Here is an 18,319-nt window from a genome sequence, read left to right on the forward strand (position 1 = left end):
GACACGACGTAAGAAAACTATGCTGATACCAGGGCTGCTGCCAGCTCTTCTGTGTGACTCATAACAAAGTGGCAAGCATCAGGGTCTAGGACAAAATCAAGCATAGGATATACATGGTGAGGTTAAAAATGGGATAAAAAAGAAGGAAATAGGGTTTCCCTGGTGGCGCAGTGGTTGAGAGTCTGCCTGCCAGTGCAGGGGACACGGGTTCGAGCCCTGGTCTGGGAAGATCCCACATGCCGCGGAGCAACTAGGCCCGTGAGCCACAACTACTGAGCCTGCGCGTCTGGAGCCTGTGCTCCGCAACAAGAGAGGCCGCGACAGTGAGAGGCCCGCGCACCGCGATGAAGAGTGGCCCCCGCTTGCCAGAACTAGAGAAAGCCCTCGCACAGAAACGAAGACCCAACACAGCCATAAATAAATAAATAAATAAATAAATAAATAAATAAATAAATAAATACCACTTCTGTGCAACTTCCACATTTCTATTTAAAAAAAAAAAAAAAAAAAGGAAATAAACGTGACTCAATCAATACATACTTTTTGTTTGTTTGTTTTACTGTGTTTAATATACTAGGACATGGGAAAGAAACTAACAGTATAAGCCAGGATATAGAGTTTAAAACACAAAAACCAAAACTGTAGACCATAAATACAAAAGCTGGTGGGATGGAAAATTCAGCTTGATGCCCAGAAGAGAGGTATCCTAGCAGGGCCCTGAGGGCTGGCTAAAATGTCAATAGCAGAAAGCAGAGGTGAAAATAGTGACCAGAAACTCCCCCAAAGGCATAAACGGGGACATAAAGCACCCTAGGGACTAGGACTAGTGAACAACTGCAAGACAACACCAAGGTTCTGTGCCTCAGAACTGTCAGTGACGGTGGCATTAACAAAACCGGAAGACTGGAGGAAGGGAGATAATGTGTAATTTTAGACACAGTGCGTTTGAGGTGACAGCCTGACAGTCAAGTGGAAATGTCTAGGAAGAACAGGGTTTGGGCATTAACCTCAAGCCCTGAAAAAAGTTTACAACCAGAGAGATGTTTGGGAGACAGCTGAAAAGGGATGATTAGATTCCATTATCCCAACCTCAAGTCAAATAACTATTCAATACATATTTATTAAGCACTTACTATGAACAAGGCATGTGGGAGGGAGAGTATAGGGTTAGACAAGACAGATAAAGCCCCAGCCTTCATGGGTCTTATACTTTAGCAAGGGAAGATAGGCTGTAAGCATAAATACACAATTTCAGGTTGTGATTTTTTAAAAACTACTAAGAAAAATAATGTAAAGTAAGAAGACTAGAAAATAATAACAAATAATAACAAGGGCGGGAGACTAGAAAGCACATCTCACATTAGTCTACTCTTACATCTTTTCCCTATTCCCAATTCCCCCCTGCACTCCCACTCAAATAGTGGACACAGGAAATATAAAAAGAAGAGAGATATGCAGCTATGCTTTAAAAGCAGGGTCCTCTAAAGGCTTATCTTAATGAAATTACTCTTGGTAGTGGTGAAGAAAATTAATTGGGAAACTACACAAAGAAAAAAGAAAAACACTGAAGAATATTTTGTGCTGCTTTATGAAATCTGAACTTCATCAGAACCACAGTTTGAGGAGGACAAATTTTATTACTGAATCCAATTCCCAAAGAGCTCATTTTTAATCTACTGTACAGTGTTGCCCTTTTTAAGTTGGTCTGTTTAATTAAAAATCATCAAATAAAAACTGTGTCCAGAATGTTCATATTTATCTGTATCAATACAAAGGAAAGGGACACTGACTTTTAATTACTGAGCGATTAGAAAGGGCTACATATTTCTTTTAATGTGAAACTTAAATTTTTTTTCATTATAGATATTTTAAAATGCACATAAGAGTAGAGAGAATAGCATAATAAATCCCCAGGTATCCATCACATACCTTCCATAATTATCAATATTTTACCCATCCTGTTTCATCTGTTCCATTACTTACTGGAGTATTTTAACATTGGACCATTTCACTCACAAATACTTCAGAAGAAAGAATGTTTTCACCTTTTACATGAGCACAAGGCCATTTTCACACCTTAGATTAACAACAGTTCCTTAACATCATCTAATACTCAGTCCATGTTCATATTTCCCTGATTGTCTCAGAAACATCCTTTTATAGTTGGTTTATCTGAATAGGATCCAAACAAAATCCATATTTTATACTTAGCTGTTATGTCTCTTAAGTTATTTCTAATCTAGGAAAGTTCCCTTTCCCACCTTGGTTCAGGTCCCCCTACCCCACCAATGACATTTACTTGTTGAAGAAACAAAGTTGTTGGTCCTATGGAATGTTCTAAATACATTCTGGATTTGGCTAATTGTTTCCTCATGGTGGTGTTCAACTTTTTCCTCTACCCTTCCTATTTTCTTTAAATTGGAAGTTAGATCTAGAGGCTTGATTTGATTCAGTTCAATCTATTTTTTAGCTTCCTATTGTATTAGGAGGTGTTTAATTTCTGGTTGATCCACTTTTAGTGATCCTAAGATTGTTCATAAGATGGATCACTCTTAAATTAATGGTTTTAGCATCCACAGATAACCCTTGCCTAGGGTCATTATTTCATTAGGGGCTACTAAATGGTGATTTTCTAATTCTATTATTCCTTCTACATTTACTAGGTAGAATTCTATTACAAGAAAATTTCCGCACCAACGATTTGATTACCCCACAGTGAAATTCATACAGGAAAAGCAGGATAAATGCCTTGATTCTTTACCTTTATTTATAAATTCATGATCAAAAACTTTAAATGGATCAAATATCTTTTAAAAATTTTCAGCAAACTGATAAGCCTCACTATTTGACAATGAAGACAAATTTTAACTATTTTTAAAAACTGTAATAAGAACACTGAGAATTAGATGCTGAAATAAATATTAAACTGAGTCTGTCATCTTAAAGTCATTTTTAACTCACTCTCAACAGCACAGTGCTATAAGCCATGAAGTCAGAAACAAAATTCTCAATTACTCTCTTTTTTCTCTTTCTTGCTGAACTTTTTAAAATTTTCTTATTCTTCCATTCTTATTATATATTCAGCAGCAGGCTAAGCTGAAGGCATTTTATGGGGTTCAAAAGACATAATGGCCTCTGCAGTTAAATAATACAGAGAAGAATCCAATTCCTGCTTTGATGCTAAGTTTAGAAGCCATGCAAAGGGACTCTTTCTTTCATTTCACCAGGACCTTTATTCCTTAAGGCCTAAAATACATCTAGGTCTTGGAATTTTCCTTTTTGCTTCAGTAACTACTTATCTGACTATCTGAAAACTGACTGTTGGACTTTATTCAACACTATTTGTTGAATATTCAACAAATATTTATTAGCTCCTCAAAACTCTATTTGACCTTAAATCAATCCTTTTAAGTGTTTCTGCATATTTGGTATAAGAGACAAACTTTAAATAAATGCTGTATTTCTCTTTAATGATAAAGTATTTGGGATTATAATACTGAGCTTTAGATTGATCACCAGAAATTCTTTCTCTTAACAATCTCATGGAGGACAACCTTTCTGAGTGTCCTACAGTTCTCCACTCGTCATCCGGCTTGGTGTGGTTCGACTTTTACTAACAATCGTGAGAAAGACAGGAAGTAATATTGTGGCACATAGTGATGGGGACTCCCCAACCACCAATCTCCCTTTCTCCTTGCTCACAGAACCCCAGTTTTGCCCTTCAGGGAAAGCTCTGTCCTTTCCTCATCCCAGGGGTGAATCTTACTTAGATGAAAGTACGAGTGGTGACTTGCTTCCCTCACAAGTGACAGAGTTACGACCGGGCACGTGATGAGACGATAACTGGAACTATACGGAGCGTTAGAAGAAGGAAACCCACTGTGGAGAGCAGAGTGGAAAGGCAGCAGAAACCTGGGCATCTGACGACACTGCCAAGCCTAAGTGAAACAAACCTGGACCCATTCCCAGCTCCATATCCTTGGTTATGTGAAATAAAAAACTCAGATCGTTGAAAGCACTTTTAGTTTGGTTTTCTCTTAGGGTAACAGCCAAGGCATCTAACTGATACAAAATGCTTATCAAAAATTGCATTTGAAAAGAAAATGAGGAAGGACAACCTAGAACAACAGTCTGAAAAAACAAACAATAAAATAAGTCTTCAGTTCAAAAAACCAGTCACAGAATTATAGAATGATGTAAACCACTGGTTTCACAGTAGTACAAAGATCTTTACACGTGGACTGAAAGTAACCCAGCACTACAATGTGGTTGAGGAAAATGCACAGCCATGTTAGGTAATATTATTAGAACTAGAGGCTCAAGATCATGGTGGCGAAGTCATATAAAACTCAGCACTAATAAACACATTTCTGGAATAAATTAGGTTTACAACATTAAAAGCAACACTGTAAAACAAGAGATTACCCAAAGGAGTTTACCAGGAGGGTGAAAGATATAGAGACCATGTAACCTGAGGACAGGTCAAAGGAATTACAAATGTACAGTCTGGAAGAGGGAAGACTTACAGGGGGTCATGACAGCTATTTTCAAGGATTCTCCTGGAAAAGAGGGACTGGACTTAGTCTCACCATGTCAGAGAAAGGAATCTGAAGCAACAGTTCATTGATATTGAAGGTAGATTTAGGCCTAAGAGAGCAATTATCTAACCAATAGAGCAATCAAAAAGTCAAATAAGTTATCACATGAGATAGTGAAATTCACTTCCACTGAGCTGAAGTAAAGACTGCGTGACCATCACACGGAACATTCTCGAACAGTAATTTCCAGAGTAGTAACAGTACAAACACCATTGGTTGTACAAGAGATGATTTTAACTGGTACATACATTTTATTTTATTTGTTATATATTTATTTTACCATACATGAAATAAATGTACATACTAAGCTATCAATTCCATGGTTTCATGAATATGTGCTGTTTTAGAATAAGTGAAATAACTATGTAAAGTTCATTTAAAGAAAAACATTAAATCAGTATCTACCATTTAACAAAACTGGATATATTATTTTATGATTTGTTAGCTACAGCCCTAGAATTTATATAGATAACCATTACAAGGCCCAAAGATTTAAGAAAAAGAAAGAAAACTTTTGAGAGGAAAAATATTTTTAAAAAAGAAAGAAAAACATTAAGTTAATCATAATATAAGTGGTATAAGAAAATGGCAAAAATCATGAAGGTACCACAAAAATGTCTGAATTTTGGACATGCTGCTTTGTGGGGATTTTTGCATTGAACATGCTGAAACTAAAGCTCCTCCTTTACCAAAGTTGTCTTGGTATTCAGTGGTTCTATGAAAACACGATCATTTATAACTACATTTATTCAAAGAGCCTCCTTTACAATAAAATGGAGGAACTAAAATTTTCTATTATTTTCAGTCAGATCTTAGAGGTACTCATTTTTAATAGCTAGAACTATAAAAATGATGTCTAGAATCCTCACATAACCAGTCTATTATTACAAAAGACTAACATTCTTGCACCTAATGCATTTACTGAGGTCTTTCCATGAGCCAGGCACAAATTTGAAAGTAAATTTGCAAGTTTTCATTTGAAGCATCTATTGCTACCTTGAGAAAATTCTTAAAACATTTAAGGTAAAACACCAAAAGAGAATGTCTTTACCATCATGTTCATGAAAAGTATATATGTACTTTAATATGACTGAAGGCCAAACTATTCTCTATGCTACCCATACACACACACAATATCTAGCACATGTAAGAGATTTAGTTTTTAAACTTCTGCGGTAAGTTCTGCCTTATAGTCAGTATTTCAAGCTCTTGCTTCAATATATTCTGAAAATCCTTAGGAATCACAGTGAAGTCCTAAAGGCAATCTTATGATGTCTCTGTGAAAAGTCCACCTACCTCTATCTTAAGGCAGCGTATGGAGACATATCCTTCCTTACAGCGTAAAGAAAGCGATGCGCCTCTGGAGGAAACAGTGCCACAGTATACTTCCTACCGGAGGCGTTTTTACTGACTAATGAGAAGCCTGACCTTTTCTTCTTTCCCAGCTCCTTAGGCTAAAAGGTACTTTATGTTTGAATAATCAAATAACAAGTGACATCTAACATGCACAAGAAACACTAAAGCTTAAACTTCTTGTCCCCTGAAGACATTTCCCCATGTTTCCACCCCCAAATGGATTTCAACCAAAGAAAAACAATCAGCCCAGAAAGACTCCCTTCCTACCTCCTGAGTGTGCTCCTTGTAGACCTGCAGTGGCCCTGCGGCCCTGGCGGTGTCCCAGAGCTGTAACGAGCCATCACCACTACAGGTGACCAGGATGTGCTCATTGTTCTCACTCCAGGTCACATCAAACAAACCATCGTTCCAGTCAAAGCTACACCAGGAAAATTAAAACAAAAAAATCTAGTTACATAGGCAGCTGAACATAAAATAACAATCATTGTTTTTTTTTTTTTACAGTTTATCACCTATTTTAACACACATTATCTCACGTGGTCTTCACAAATATGGGAGATTCGTAGAGCAGGCACTTGCCAGATTCAGAAACAACTTCAGAGAGCTTAAAAGAACAGCCCAGTCATACAGCCAGAAAACTGCACAGCTAGGTTGAAATCAGGGCTCCCAACTAGAAATATGGCACCATTTACATGAGGACATGCTGCCACACCTGGGTGCTCACTGCTTTCTGTGTTTCATAGGAGGGAAGAACAAGCACTTGAAAACACTAATTTAGATCAATAATTTCAATGTTTTCCAAAATCTTTCACCTGAGCTATCAGCAGGTAGTTATTTTCTGAGGGAATTTCCTTTCCTTTCTCTACCCTTGACTAACTCTGATGGAGACGTTAATGAGTCTAACAGTCACACAGACAAGACAGGCATGGAAAGAAGAAAGGGAAAGAAGCGATGATCTACAAAATGGATAATTAGTTCCTGAATGAGTAAAGCTGAAGTACATTAAGAAGAAAGCAAAGACAGGAATGTCAAACAGTATACCAACTAGCTCCCATTTTTTTATGTTTAAGTTTTACAATTTATAAGTGAATACTAAGAGACAAGAGCTTTAGAAGAAAAGTGACATAATCACAAGTTCATGGCAAAAATAAGCTCTATCCTATGCAAATCCTGAAGGTTCTTTTATACTGCAAATTAAAACATCTTATTGATCACAAAGATTCAAAACTAATTCTATTAAGGTCTTAAAAGCAACAGAGAACACATATAAGTTCAATAGTTCGAGTCATCTTACCTTCTAAAAAGCCTAAGCCCAGATTCATTTTGATCCAGTATTAGCAGGGTTCCACAGCCTAAGGAGAAAAATGCTGAGGTCATGCTGTTGAACCTGCTGGGGGACCATGTCAAGGCAAAGAGGTATCAAGTACTGAGTACCTAATTTTACAGTCACAAATTTCAAGTTACTTGAGGCCATGTATACAAAATGATCAGGACTCTGTCTCTCTCTCTACATTGTGCTTAATTAAATATTAAGCTTACCATCTCACCTATGCTTGGAATCCAGACACAGCTCTAACAGGGGACAGATATTTAAGTGCATACTCTATGGCCAGGCAGGATGACAGGCACACAAACCTCCCAAACAGGTGTTATCATCCCTATTTACAGGTGAGAAACCACAGGCTAACAGACCCCAGGGATTGTGTACCTTCTACATCACACTGCCTTCACAATAAATCTACAATACATTCTGGGACTTCCTTGGTGGCACACTGGTTAAGAATCTCCCTGCCAGTGCAGGGGACATTGGTTCGATCCCTGGTCCAGGAAGATCCCACATGCCACGGAACAACTAAGCCCATGCACCACAACTACTGAGCCTGCGCTCTAGAGCCGGCAAGCCACAACTACCGAGCCCGTGCACCTAGAGCCCATGCTCCACAAGAGAAGCCACCGCAATGAGAAGCCTGTGCACCACAACAAAGAGTAGCCCCCTCTCGGTGCAACTAAAGAAAACCCGCGCAGAGCAACGAAGACCCAACGCAGCCAAAAATAAATAAATAAATAAATTTATTTTTAAAATAAAATAAATAAAGAGTACTGGTTCCATACTTTAAAAAATAAAATAAAATAAATTCAGCATGGAATTTTAAAACAAAATGCCTAGTGGAACTTACCACGTACTCGGTGGTAAAATGCTGAACACAACATATCATTATCTACCAAAGAGGAATTATTTTACTAAAGGATCAGCATATTTTAAAAGTTATATTTGTTATTGAGTTGAAGGAAAAAAAACTATTAAACATGACTGACTTAAAAAAACGTATCAATTCCTCTTAAGGCGTTTTTTTAAGGATCTAATTTAAAATATCATTACAAACTCACGAGTCTTCAACCTAAACGGTAGGCAAGTATTGTAAACCTGAATTTGCAACCACTAAAAGCGAATGGTGAAAATATTAAGGCAAATATTTCTCTCCCTCTCAGTTTTAGAAATCACTAAATCACAGTAGGACCCAACAAATACTGTTGAGAGCTGACATTATGCAGTGAATTTTTTCATAGACCTTCAGTGCGTATACAACAGCTACGAGATGAAGTAAAAGAAAGCCCGTAAGTCAAGAATAGAACCCCGCCTTTCAACCTAGTCCAGGACCAGAGACCATTAACCTGAACCTCTTAACTGCCTGCAAATGCTTGTATTCCTCCGGAGACAAGAAAAAGCAAGAAAAGCACGTGATCGATTTCGTGTGGGCACTTGCGGGGAAACGCCTGGCGTCTGCTCAGGAGCATCCTCAAGACGCACAGCCGGAATGCAGCCTGTGGGGAATGTGGTCCAATTAGCGGGTACTGGGGTGACCCTGCAGACCGTCTTCCAAGGGCTGTTGGTCCCGTCGGACCGGTAGAAGGGGCCCCACACAGGTTCAGCCCGCTCTCCGCAGGGCCACGTGTACCTGGAGGGGTGTGTGTCACTAGGGGCGACGGTGTCGGTGCGCTCTAAGGCATAAGGACTAGGGGCTCTAGGCATCTTCCACACGCTACTTCCGCACTGTAACTGGAAAAGGTGATGGACTCGACTCTAAACCAACTCCCCACACTGGACAAAGGCGGTCAGAGAGCCAGGCGTTCCTCTGCTTCCCCCGGTGTTCTTTTCTGGCGCCGTCTACTGTCGGAAGTGCTTTTGGACCACCAGAGGGAGCTGGAGCTCGGCTGGAACCCGCCCCCGCCCCGGCGGCTCAGCGCGGCCCGGCCTCACCCGCGATGCCGTAGTGCTGCGCGGTGGCGCAGGCCAGGCGGCCCGGCAAGTACGGGGAAAACTCGGCGGCATAGCCGTGGCGGCCGGGCACCCGCAGCGACCGCACCGCTCCGCCACGCGCCGCGCTCATCCCGCCCGCCGCCTGCGTGCACGCCGCCCCAGCCGCCGAAGCCCTTCCGAGTTGGAGGCGGACGGTCCGGACTCGCTAAGAGAATTAGAGATCCTAGCAGCTGAGACGGAAGTGAGGACACCGGGTGCCCTGAATGCTAGGTTTCGATTGGTCCGCAAAGGAAAGGGAATTGACTCTGACGGAGGCCATTTTTGTCTTGGGCAAAACAGATGCTTGGCGCCCGCTGTGACGAAGTAGACGTGAGGGCAGTATTTCCAGAGTTAAGTGGTGATTCTGACACCTTTTGTTTTTGCCTATCAGCCTCCACTGCGGGCTATCTTGTTTTTATTAATTTATTGACCTTTTGAAAGACTGGCATCAGGAAATGTGGCTGATGATTACAAAATGAGACAAGTTACAGCAAAGTCTGAAACCATGCTGCGAGTCCAAAAGGCAATTGAGCGCCGTGTAGCCCGAGGTAAATTGAAGCAAAGTTAAATCAGCGGTAGTCAAGCTAAGGAAAAAGACATCGTAAGAAACTCACTTAAAAAATGTTTTTAATTCTTCCTGTATTTATTGTATGGTAGTAAGTGCTCAGATGCCAGAGCTGAAAATGAAGGCTCCTTCATCCATTCAAATATTTACCAGGCATATACCATGTAGGGTGGCCATATATTGCTTATCTGCCAAACAAGACCCTTTTGAGAGTAAAAGAGAGTGCAGTTAATAATTGAGCCAGGTCAACAGGTACAAACCTAGTCATATGGCCACTTTATACACCAAGTACAGTGCTAGGCACTGGGGATTCAAATGCAATAAGATATAGTTTGTGTCATCAGTTAAGTGTAATCAAAAAACTGTAGGTGCTATGAGAAATATATAGGGGCTATTTTTAAAAGGAATTGTCAGTGCTGGAAGATGGGGGATGGGAGAAAAACCTTCAGAAAGCAAGTAATGTTTGTGTAAATGATGATAAGGTTTTCTTTAAATAGACAAGGAGATGGAGGTCATTATAGGAGCAGGAATAACAGGAGACCTAAAACAGCATGACCCATAGGAGATTGTGGCTGCCAGGTATCAGCCTGCCCAGATGAAAGGGGTATGGTGAAGAGTATTGGACGGAGAGACTAGAATATTGTATTGGTTCATGAAGAGTATTGGACGGAGAGACTAGAATGTTGTATTGGTTCATGAAGAGTCTTGTGTGCAATATCAAGGGAATTTGACTTCTACTGTAATGTGAACAATGGGGAACCATCAAAGTTTTCTAATGTGAGAAATTAGATGACCAAGTTTTCATTTTAAAAGATCTTCTGGCAACACAAAACTGGAGAACAGAGATTGGAAATGGGGAGGCCAGTTAAGACTTTAGCAATAGTTCAAGCAAAAGATAAGAATTTAAACAAAGATTATGGTAATGGGAGTGAAAAGAGTCACACTCTACAATATTGTGAGATTTACCCCTAGGAGGCCAGCCAGTTTCTCACAGTAAATATCAGGAAAAATCCACTTTGTGCTTCCTGCAGGGGGAAGAGAAAAGGAACCATTTTGAAATAAGCCAGCGCATTCTGTTCTTCTTAACAAGGCCTGGTCTCAGAGAAAACTAGTTAACCAGAGCCTAACCTAGTAGGATATTTTCAGAGCCTAACTAACCTGAAAGTTCCCTTGTGCCCGTTTTCAATCAAACCCACCCCTACCCCCTGATCCACCAGTGACCTGGTTTTTCCTGTTAAGGACTGCCTGAAATTCCAGTACTAGAAATGTATTCCCCGTGAGTTTTTTAACTGATTATTTGAACATTCCTCTTTTAAAGGCAAGTAGGCTATAGGACAAGGAATACTGAGGTTCAATCTCAATTTGCCCTTTACTTTTCAGTAATATACTTTCCCTAGATTCTTGTTTCTTCCTATGTAAAAAGGAAAGGTTTCAACTGAATCAATCATTTCTAGCCAGGAGGTCTTGAAAACTATAACAGGATTAGATAAACTAATCTAAATATTTCAAAAGCCAAACAGGAATTGCACATTTATAATTCTGCATCAAAGGCCAGCCTGAAATTCTAATTTTCTTTGTTTTTAGGCTGAGGTTATATGAATGCAGTGTGGTTACACTCATTCTCTAATGTTGATATTAACTTCTGATTGATTGCTTATGAAATCGTAATGTTTCTGGAGCTCATGGAGGAAAAAACTTTGAAAAGGTTTATAGATATTGAACAGGTTGGTCTCTAAGGTTCTGTGCAGCCAAGAGGATTGAGGAATGTAGTTGCTGGCTGTCATGCACACCTTATTGGGATAATTGAAAACTATGAATGGTAGTTAGATAAAAACTCTTGTATCCATTTGTGTCCCAAATTTGATGACTGTACTGTAGCTACATAAGAGAATGCCCTTATTCTTAGGAAATACTTAGGAAGTAATACGAGGTAAAGGGAATTATAAAAGGATAACTCTTCAAATGGTGCAGAAAAAATAAATAATATAGACAGGCACAGTAGAGAGAAAGATAAAACAAGTGTGGTTTAAAATGTTAAAAATTTGGTAATCTGGGTAAAACATATATGGGCACTTCAAGTATTAGTCTTATAATTTTTCTGTAAGTTTGAAATTATTACAATTAAAAGGTTTTCTTGGGCTTCCCTGGTGGCGCGGTGGTTGAGAGTCTGCCTGCTAGTGCAGGGGACACGGGTTCGAGCCCTGGTCTGGGAGGATCCCACATGCCGCGGAGCAACTGGGCCCGTGAGCCACAACTACTGAGCCTGCGCGTCTGGAGCCTGTGCTCCGCAACAAGAGAGGCCACGATGGTGAGAGGCCCGCGCACGGCGATGAAGAGTGGCTCCCACTTGCCGCAACTAGAGAAAGCCCTCGCACAGAAACGAAGACCCAACATAGCAATCAGTCAATCAATCAATAAATAAATCTTTAAAAAAAAAAAAAAAAAAAGGTTTTCTTAAGTATATGATTAAAGATTTTACTATTTCAGACTTTTCTTTGTCCAATTAGTTTGAATTAGTAAGAAATGGCTCTAATTTGTTAAGTAACACCTGGGGGGCCTGTGAAAAATTCCTATACTGATGCCCCACATAGTCCCTATGGGTGAATCACATACCAGAAATGTCTGTTGTGTGATTCTGCCAGGACTTCTGACTTCTATAGATTTGAGAGCGTATGTCTGAGAAGAAAAACAGAAGTTTCCTCCTACTTAAGTCTAGAATGAAGCACAGCTAATCAAGTGGAAATGTCAATGGGGAAATCCAGGTCAACTATAATTCCCATCATGACTAAGTGGCATAAAGACTCAGAATATGGTGACCTAGAGCTGACCTCAGGGAGGAATCACAGTCAGATCAGGATCGCTCATTTCCAGGATTCTTTGTAAGGTTGACTCGACAATTCATAAATCTTACCATTTACAATGAACACAAACCTAGGTCACTATATACATTTCATTCTCTCAGACAAATAATGCACAATAGTACCAAGCTATTTCTCAGGACTGTGTATGTGTTTATATATTCTTAAGAAAGATAAGTTCAGATAGAGAAACAACTTACCAAGTACGAAAGGAATATACATGGTCATCTTAAAAGTGAGTATCAGACATTAAAAACCTAGTATGTTCATTACCTGCCTTGGATTTCTTAGCTCTGGAAAATAGCATATTCTTCAAAAGCTATCATTTTCATTAACTAAGAAGTAGAAACAGCACTGATTTCCTTCAAACCTGTTCAAAAAGGCAGGCATGCTTTCATGTGAAAGAGCAATCTTAGAAGTTGTCTGGCATTCTTCTCATAGTCCCCAGACTGTGTGATGTTTTACAGTACAGCATTATTCACAGTAAAAAAAAAAAAAAGTGGCTGCATTGTGAGTCAATTCACTGCAAATAATGATGAATACAAATTTTAGCTCAGATGTGGTTGACGGTGTGATTCTGAGCAAATAATTTATCTCTTCGAGCCCCAGTTTATTCATAAAATAGAGCTTCTGAGCAGGGCAAGCAGAGCAGTGAGGGATCTGGAAGCTATATGACTTAGAGAATTGTTAAGAGTACTGGGATACCACTACACACCTATAAGAATGACCAAAATCCAGAACACTGACAACACCAAGTGTTGGTGAGGATGTGGAGTGGCAGGAACTCTCATCCATTGCTGGTGGAGTGCAAAATGGTACAGATACTTTGGAAAACAGTTTGGTGGTTTCTTACAAAACTAAACATACTCTTACTCTACAACCCAGCAGTTGTGCTCCTTGGTATTTACCCACAGGAGCTGAAAACTTATGTCCACAGAAAAACCTGCACATGGATGTTTATAGCAGCTTTATTTATAATTGCCAAAACTGGGAAGCAACCAAGATGTCTTTCAATAGGTGAATGGATAAATAAGCTGTGGTGTATCCAGACAATGGAATATTATTCAGCACTAAAATAAATGAGCTCTCAAGTCATGAAAAGATATGGAGGGACTATACATACATAATACTTAGTGAAAGAAGCCAATCTTACTGTATGATTCCAACTATGGCATTCTGGAGAAAGCAAAATTATGGAGACAGTAAAAAGATCAGTGGATTCCAGGGGGTGGAGATTGAGGGGGTTGGAAAAGATGAATAGGCAGAGTACAGAGGATTTTTAGGGCAGTGAAAATATTCTGTATGATTCCATAATGATGGATACATGTCATTATACATTTGTCCAAACCCACAGAATGTACAACACCAAAACTGAACCCTGATGTAAACTATGGACTTTGGGTGATTATGATGTGTCAGTGTAGGTTCATCAGTTTTAACAAATGTACCACTCTGGTGGGAGATGTTCATAGTAGGAGAGGCAATACATGTGCGGGGTCAGGGAATGTACAGGAAATCTCTGTACCTTCCCCTCAGTTTTGCTGTGAACCTAAAACTGCTCTAAAAAATAGTCTTAATTTTACAGAAAGTCTGGTGCATTAAAAACAAACTTAAAAAAAAAAAAACTTTAATGTTCTTAAGTAAATTGAAAAGTTTTATAATTTAATTTTATTCTCCACCACTCTTCAGAGAGAAAACTTTCAAAAAAGCTAAAAAAGAAAATAAAATCTCCCCTCCTCCACCTCACTAACACGGATTGCCTACAGATTTCTTCTGAAAGATTCTTTTGTTCCCTACACCCACTAACTTTTCTGGGTGTTCTTTAATGCTACCCCCTACGCAGGAAAAGTCTTTGCTTTCTTATTCCACAAGCTCTCTGTCCTCTTTCATATTCTCCCTCAAGGTTGAATACTTCCAGAAATTCTAACTCATCTCTAGAACTTAGCTTCTGAATATGAAAAAAAACATGCATCTAATATCATTTTTAAGAATTGTAATTGCTTTTCTTATTTTCTCTTTTTTCCGGGGCGGTTGTGCAGGTCATATCCTTTTTATGACAAGTTTAATGAATAAAATATTTATAAGGATAATCATTATTAAGGTTTTTTTATCTAAATGGAAACAGCAGTGGACTGAATGTCAGGAATCTTTGTTTTATGTTTTGGGACACATTGCTTTACATTTTGGTACTGTCTTTCTCAGGTGTAAGATAAGTGTGATAGATTCTGACTATCTATCTATCTATTTATTTATTTATTTATGGCTGTGTTGGGTTTTCGTTTCTGTGCGAGGGCTTTCTCTAGTTGCGGCAAGCGGGGGCTACTCTTCATCGTGGTGCGCGGGCCTCTCACTGTCGCGGCCTCTCTCGTTGCGGAGCACAGGCTCCAGATGCGCAGGCTCAGTAGTTGTGGCTCATGGGCCTAGTTGCTCCGTGGCATGTGGGATCTTCCCAGACCGGGGCACGAACCCGTGTCCCCTGCATTGGCAGGCGGATTCCTAACCACTGCACCACCAGGGAAGCCCCTGACTCTTTTTCTCTCTTAATATCATGACTCCAAGACTTGTCTTAAAGAAAAGTGATTGTAAATGAAAGTTTTTTTAATTCAAAGTAAGACCACCAGGCTGTAGCCATACTTTATTCCAAAACTTGGATTCTGTATTTCATAGACAACAGAATAACATTTCCTGTTAGAGGTGAGTTGATTTTAGGTAGCATCACAACCCAAAGCTTAATTCAGAAAGTAAATATTGCTGAAAATCATGCTCCTCAAGAAGAAGAAATTGTGCCACAAAATTAAAAGAGACATAAAATGACCTTGAGTTGGTTTTCTTTAAAATCTTACTATTTGTTTTTAAGATCTTTATCCAAATATGAAAAATATGCAGACATTTTCTTATATGTACGTTTTACAACTGAGAAAAATAATACATGCCCATGGTTAAAAAAATTATTCAAGAGTATATAATGAGAAGCAGTGTCCTTCTCACTCTAACTTTTCAGTGCCCCTGGTCAGACAGCAATATAGTGTTTACTAAAAAAAATAAAGTGCAGAACAGGGCTTTAATATGCCACCATTTGTGTTTTCAAAGTGTGTGTATGTGTGTAGATGTCCTGTTATTCAATTCATAGAATATCTCAAAAGAAACACAAGGAAACTGGTAATAGTGGTTGCCACTGGGAAGCAATAATGGAGACACTAGGAGACAAGATGGAATCAAGACTTGCTAGTCACTGGATATTTTTTTAAATCTTTTAATTTTAAACCATATGCAACTATCAGTTAAAAATTCCCACAATATATCTTGGAGACCATTCCATAACCACACACAATTTTAATCCCATGCTTTTTAACAATATAGAAGTTTCTTAATTTACTTGAAATTATGTATATTCAGTTTTACCCCAAATAATATTGCTGAGAACAGGCTTTGGAACTAAGCAGATCTGGGTTGAAATCTGGGTTCCACCCTCTCAGTTCAACTGTGGGCAAGCCACTTCAATTTTCTTCACTGTAAATGGATATAATAATAGCCTCTAGGGCTGTTGTAAGGATTTAGTGATCAGTTTATGCAAAGGGCCTAGTATTATGCCAGGCACGTAGTAAGCGCTTAGTGAAGTTTAGATTTCTTTCTCTCTTGGCTTTTTAGTCATTTGAAAAAGTTAGTTAAATGCCTGAAATAGAAAGACAAAGGTATGTTGTTATTGTTGTTATTAACTATTTCTGTCTTTGTGTTCGTAGTAGACTTCTGCTCTGAAGAAATAAATTCTGAAGAGTAAGTGTTAAATTAAATGGGATCTAAGACCATGTACCCTTTGAAAGGAAGCTTGTTTTTTTTTTTATTTTTCAGGTAGTTAAATGAGGGAAATGAGAGCGCATGGAGCAATTATCCAGTCTTATAGTCAGTGAAGCTATCCAATTTGAATAATTTAGGCCCAAAATGAAGAAGCAATTTGAGACATTAAACTAACATATAGCTTATGTATTTCATCTACTGCGTTGCCACAGTTATCAAGAAATGATGGTAGAGCACGGCTCTCTGTGTTACTGTTTGTGGTGGTCTGAACTGTGTTCCCCCTCCCCCCACCCCCAGTTTATATGTTCAAGCCCCAACCCCCAATGTGACTGAATTTGGAGATAGAGCCTTTATGGAGGTGATTAAGGTTAAATGAAGTCATAAGGGTGGGGCCCTAATCCAAAAGGATTGGAGTCCTTATAAGAAGAGGAAAAGACATGAGAGTTCTTTTCTCTCTGCACGTACACAGCGGGATAGCTGTTTGAGGGTACAGCAAGAGGGTGGCCATTTACAAGCCAGAAAGAGACCTCTCACCAGAAACTAAATTTGCCAGCACCTTGATCATGGACTTCTAGTCTCCAGAACTGTGAGGAAATGAATGGCTATTGTTTAAGCCACCCAATCTGTGGTGTTTTGTTACGGCAGCCTGTGTAGACTAATATACTACCGAAGGAATTTCCCCCCTGTCAAGACATCTGGAAAATATGCTGTTGCTTTTGTTGATATATATGCCAATCTTTCAATCAAAAGTGCTTCTAAGACAAAGACAAAAGCAAAAACAAACCAGAGATAGTACAAATTCAGAATTCTTTCAAGAAGTTATTTACTGTTACTCTAGCAGTTAAATAAAATGCTGTGACAGTAATTGAACTTAATCACTGTCATTTTACAAATTAGGAAACTCAGGCCAAAAGAAAGGAAGTCGGCTCTTCCACAACTGAGCCAGAACTGAGCGTATTCCAGGTGCACAGAGCTCTTACCATTACACCCACTACTTTAGAGCCACAGGTCTCTTCCATTCCTGGGGCTACAGGGCACGGTAAAGAGGAGAGGAAGGGAGAAGCTGACTGCACTCTCACCTCCCCGCTTACATCATTAAGAGGTCAAAGGTTTAAGGACACACACTCTTTTACCTGAATCAAATACAGGACCTCTCAGAGGAGTCCTTTTTTTTTTTTTTTTTTCTCTTATTTAGGAAATCAGGGAGATCTTTTTGACTCAGATTATAAATACAGTAAGGAATCGGCAGATTATTTTGAGAACTAAGGATAGTGGATTTCACTCAGTGAAATGAGTGACAGCCCATACCCCACACTCCTTAATAACTGTCTAGGTGGGATAATCACTGTAAAAATTTAAAGATGGGTAGAAGTCTAATATTTAAAGTTAGGTTTTATATATATGATTTTTTACAAGGGTAAAAACAGCCCCCAAAGTACTACATATATATGATGAGTCCCCTTTATGATGCTCTAAAATTTCTCCTTGTACATCTGTCTATCCATCTATCTACCTACCTACCTATCATCTCTCTATTTATAGATACATACACACACATGCATACGCATTATATTGAAGATTAAGATATATGTGACAAAGACTATTGCTTATCCAACATCCATTCTCTCCTTCTTTCCTGGTAACAAAACCTCTAAATTGTTGGCTGCGTATACTTGTCATGTTTAAAGCTACAGTTTCCAGGTTCCCTAGCAGATATCCCTTCTCTAAGTGGACATAATTGGTCGAGGCTTCTAGGAAAGCTATTTTAAAAGAGCTGATTAGCATGAAGTCATGGTCTTTTGCCTGCACTCCCCTCCTTCCTGCTGCCTGGAATATAGACATGATGACT

At 39.2% G+C, this 18,319-nt stretch overlaps 1 protein-coding gene across 3 annotated transcripts in view; it reads right to left on the minus strand.

The window, feature by feature from the left end:
• PEX7 (peroxisomal biogenesis factor 7) overlaps positions 1 to 9,435 on the minus strand; it is a 91,631-nt gene extending 82,196 nt beyond the window's left edge. Inside the window, exons 1-3 of one of the 3 annotated variants that reach the window (XM_059941118.1) lie at positions 9,214 to 9,435; positions 7,249 to 7,306; positions 6,222 to 6,372 (exon numbers count right to left, since the gene is read on the minus strand). In XM_059941118.1, the coding sequence (XP_059797101.1) occupies positions 6,222 to 6,372; positions 7,249 to 7,306; positions 9,214 to 9,343 (339 nt within the window). In that variant the 5' untranslated portion in view covers positions 9,344 to 9,435. Of the gene's footprint in view, positions 1 to 6,221; positions 6,373 to 7,248; positions 7,345 to 8,911; positions 9,175 to 9,213 lie in introns of those variants that run through there. The other 2 variants (XM_059941120.1, XM_059941119.1) reach the window with 2 other exon arrangements.
• Between the last annotated feature and the right edge of the window lie 8,884 nt (positions 9,436 to 18,319).

Source organism: Balaenoptera ricei, chromosome 12, assembly GCF_028023285.1.
Source record: "Balaenoptera ricei isolate mBalRic1 chromosome 12, mBalRic1.hap2, whole genome shotgun sequence".
Classification (NCBI taxonomy): domain Eukaryota; kingdom Metazoa; phylum Chordata; class Mammalia; order Artiodactyla; family Balaenopteridae; genus Balaenoptera; species Balaenoptera ricei.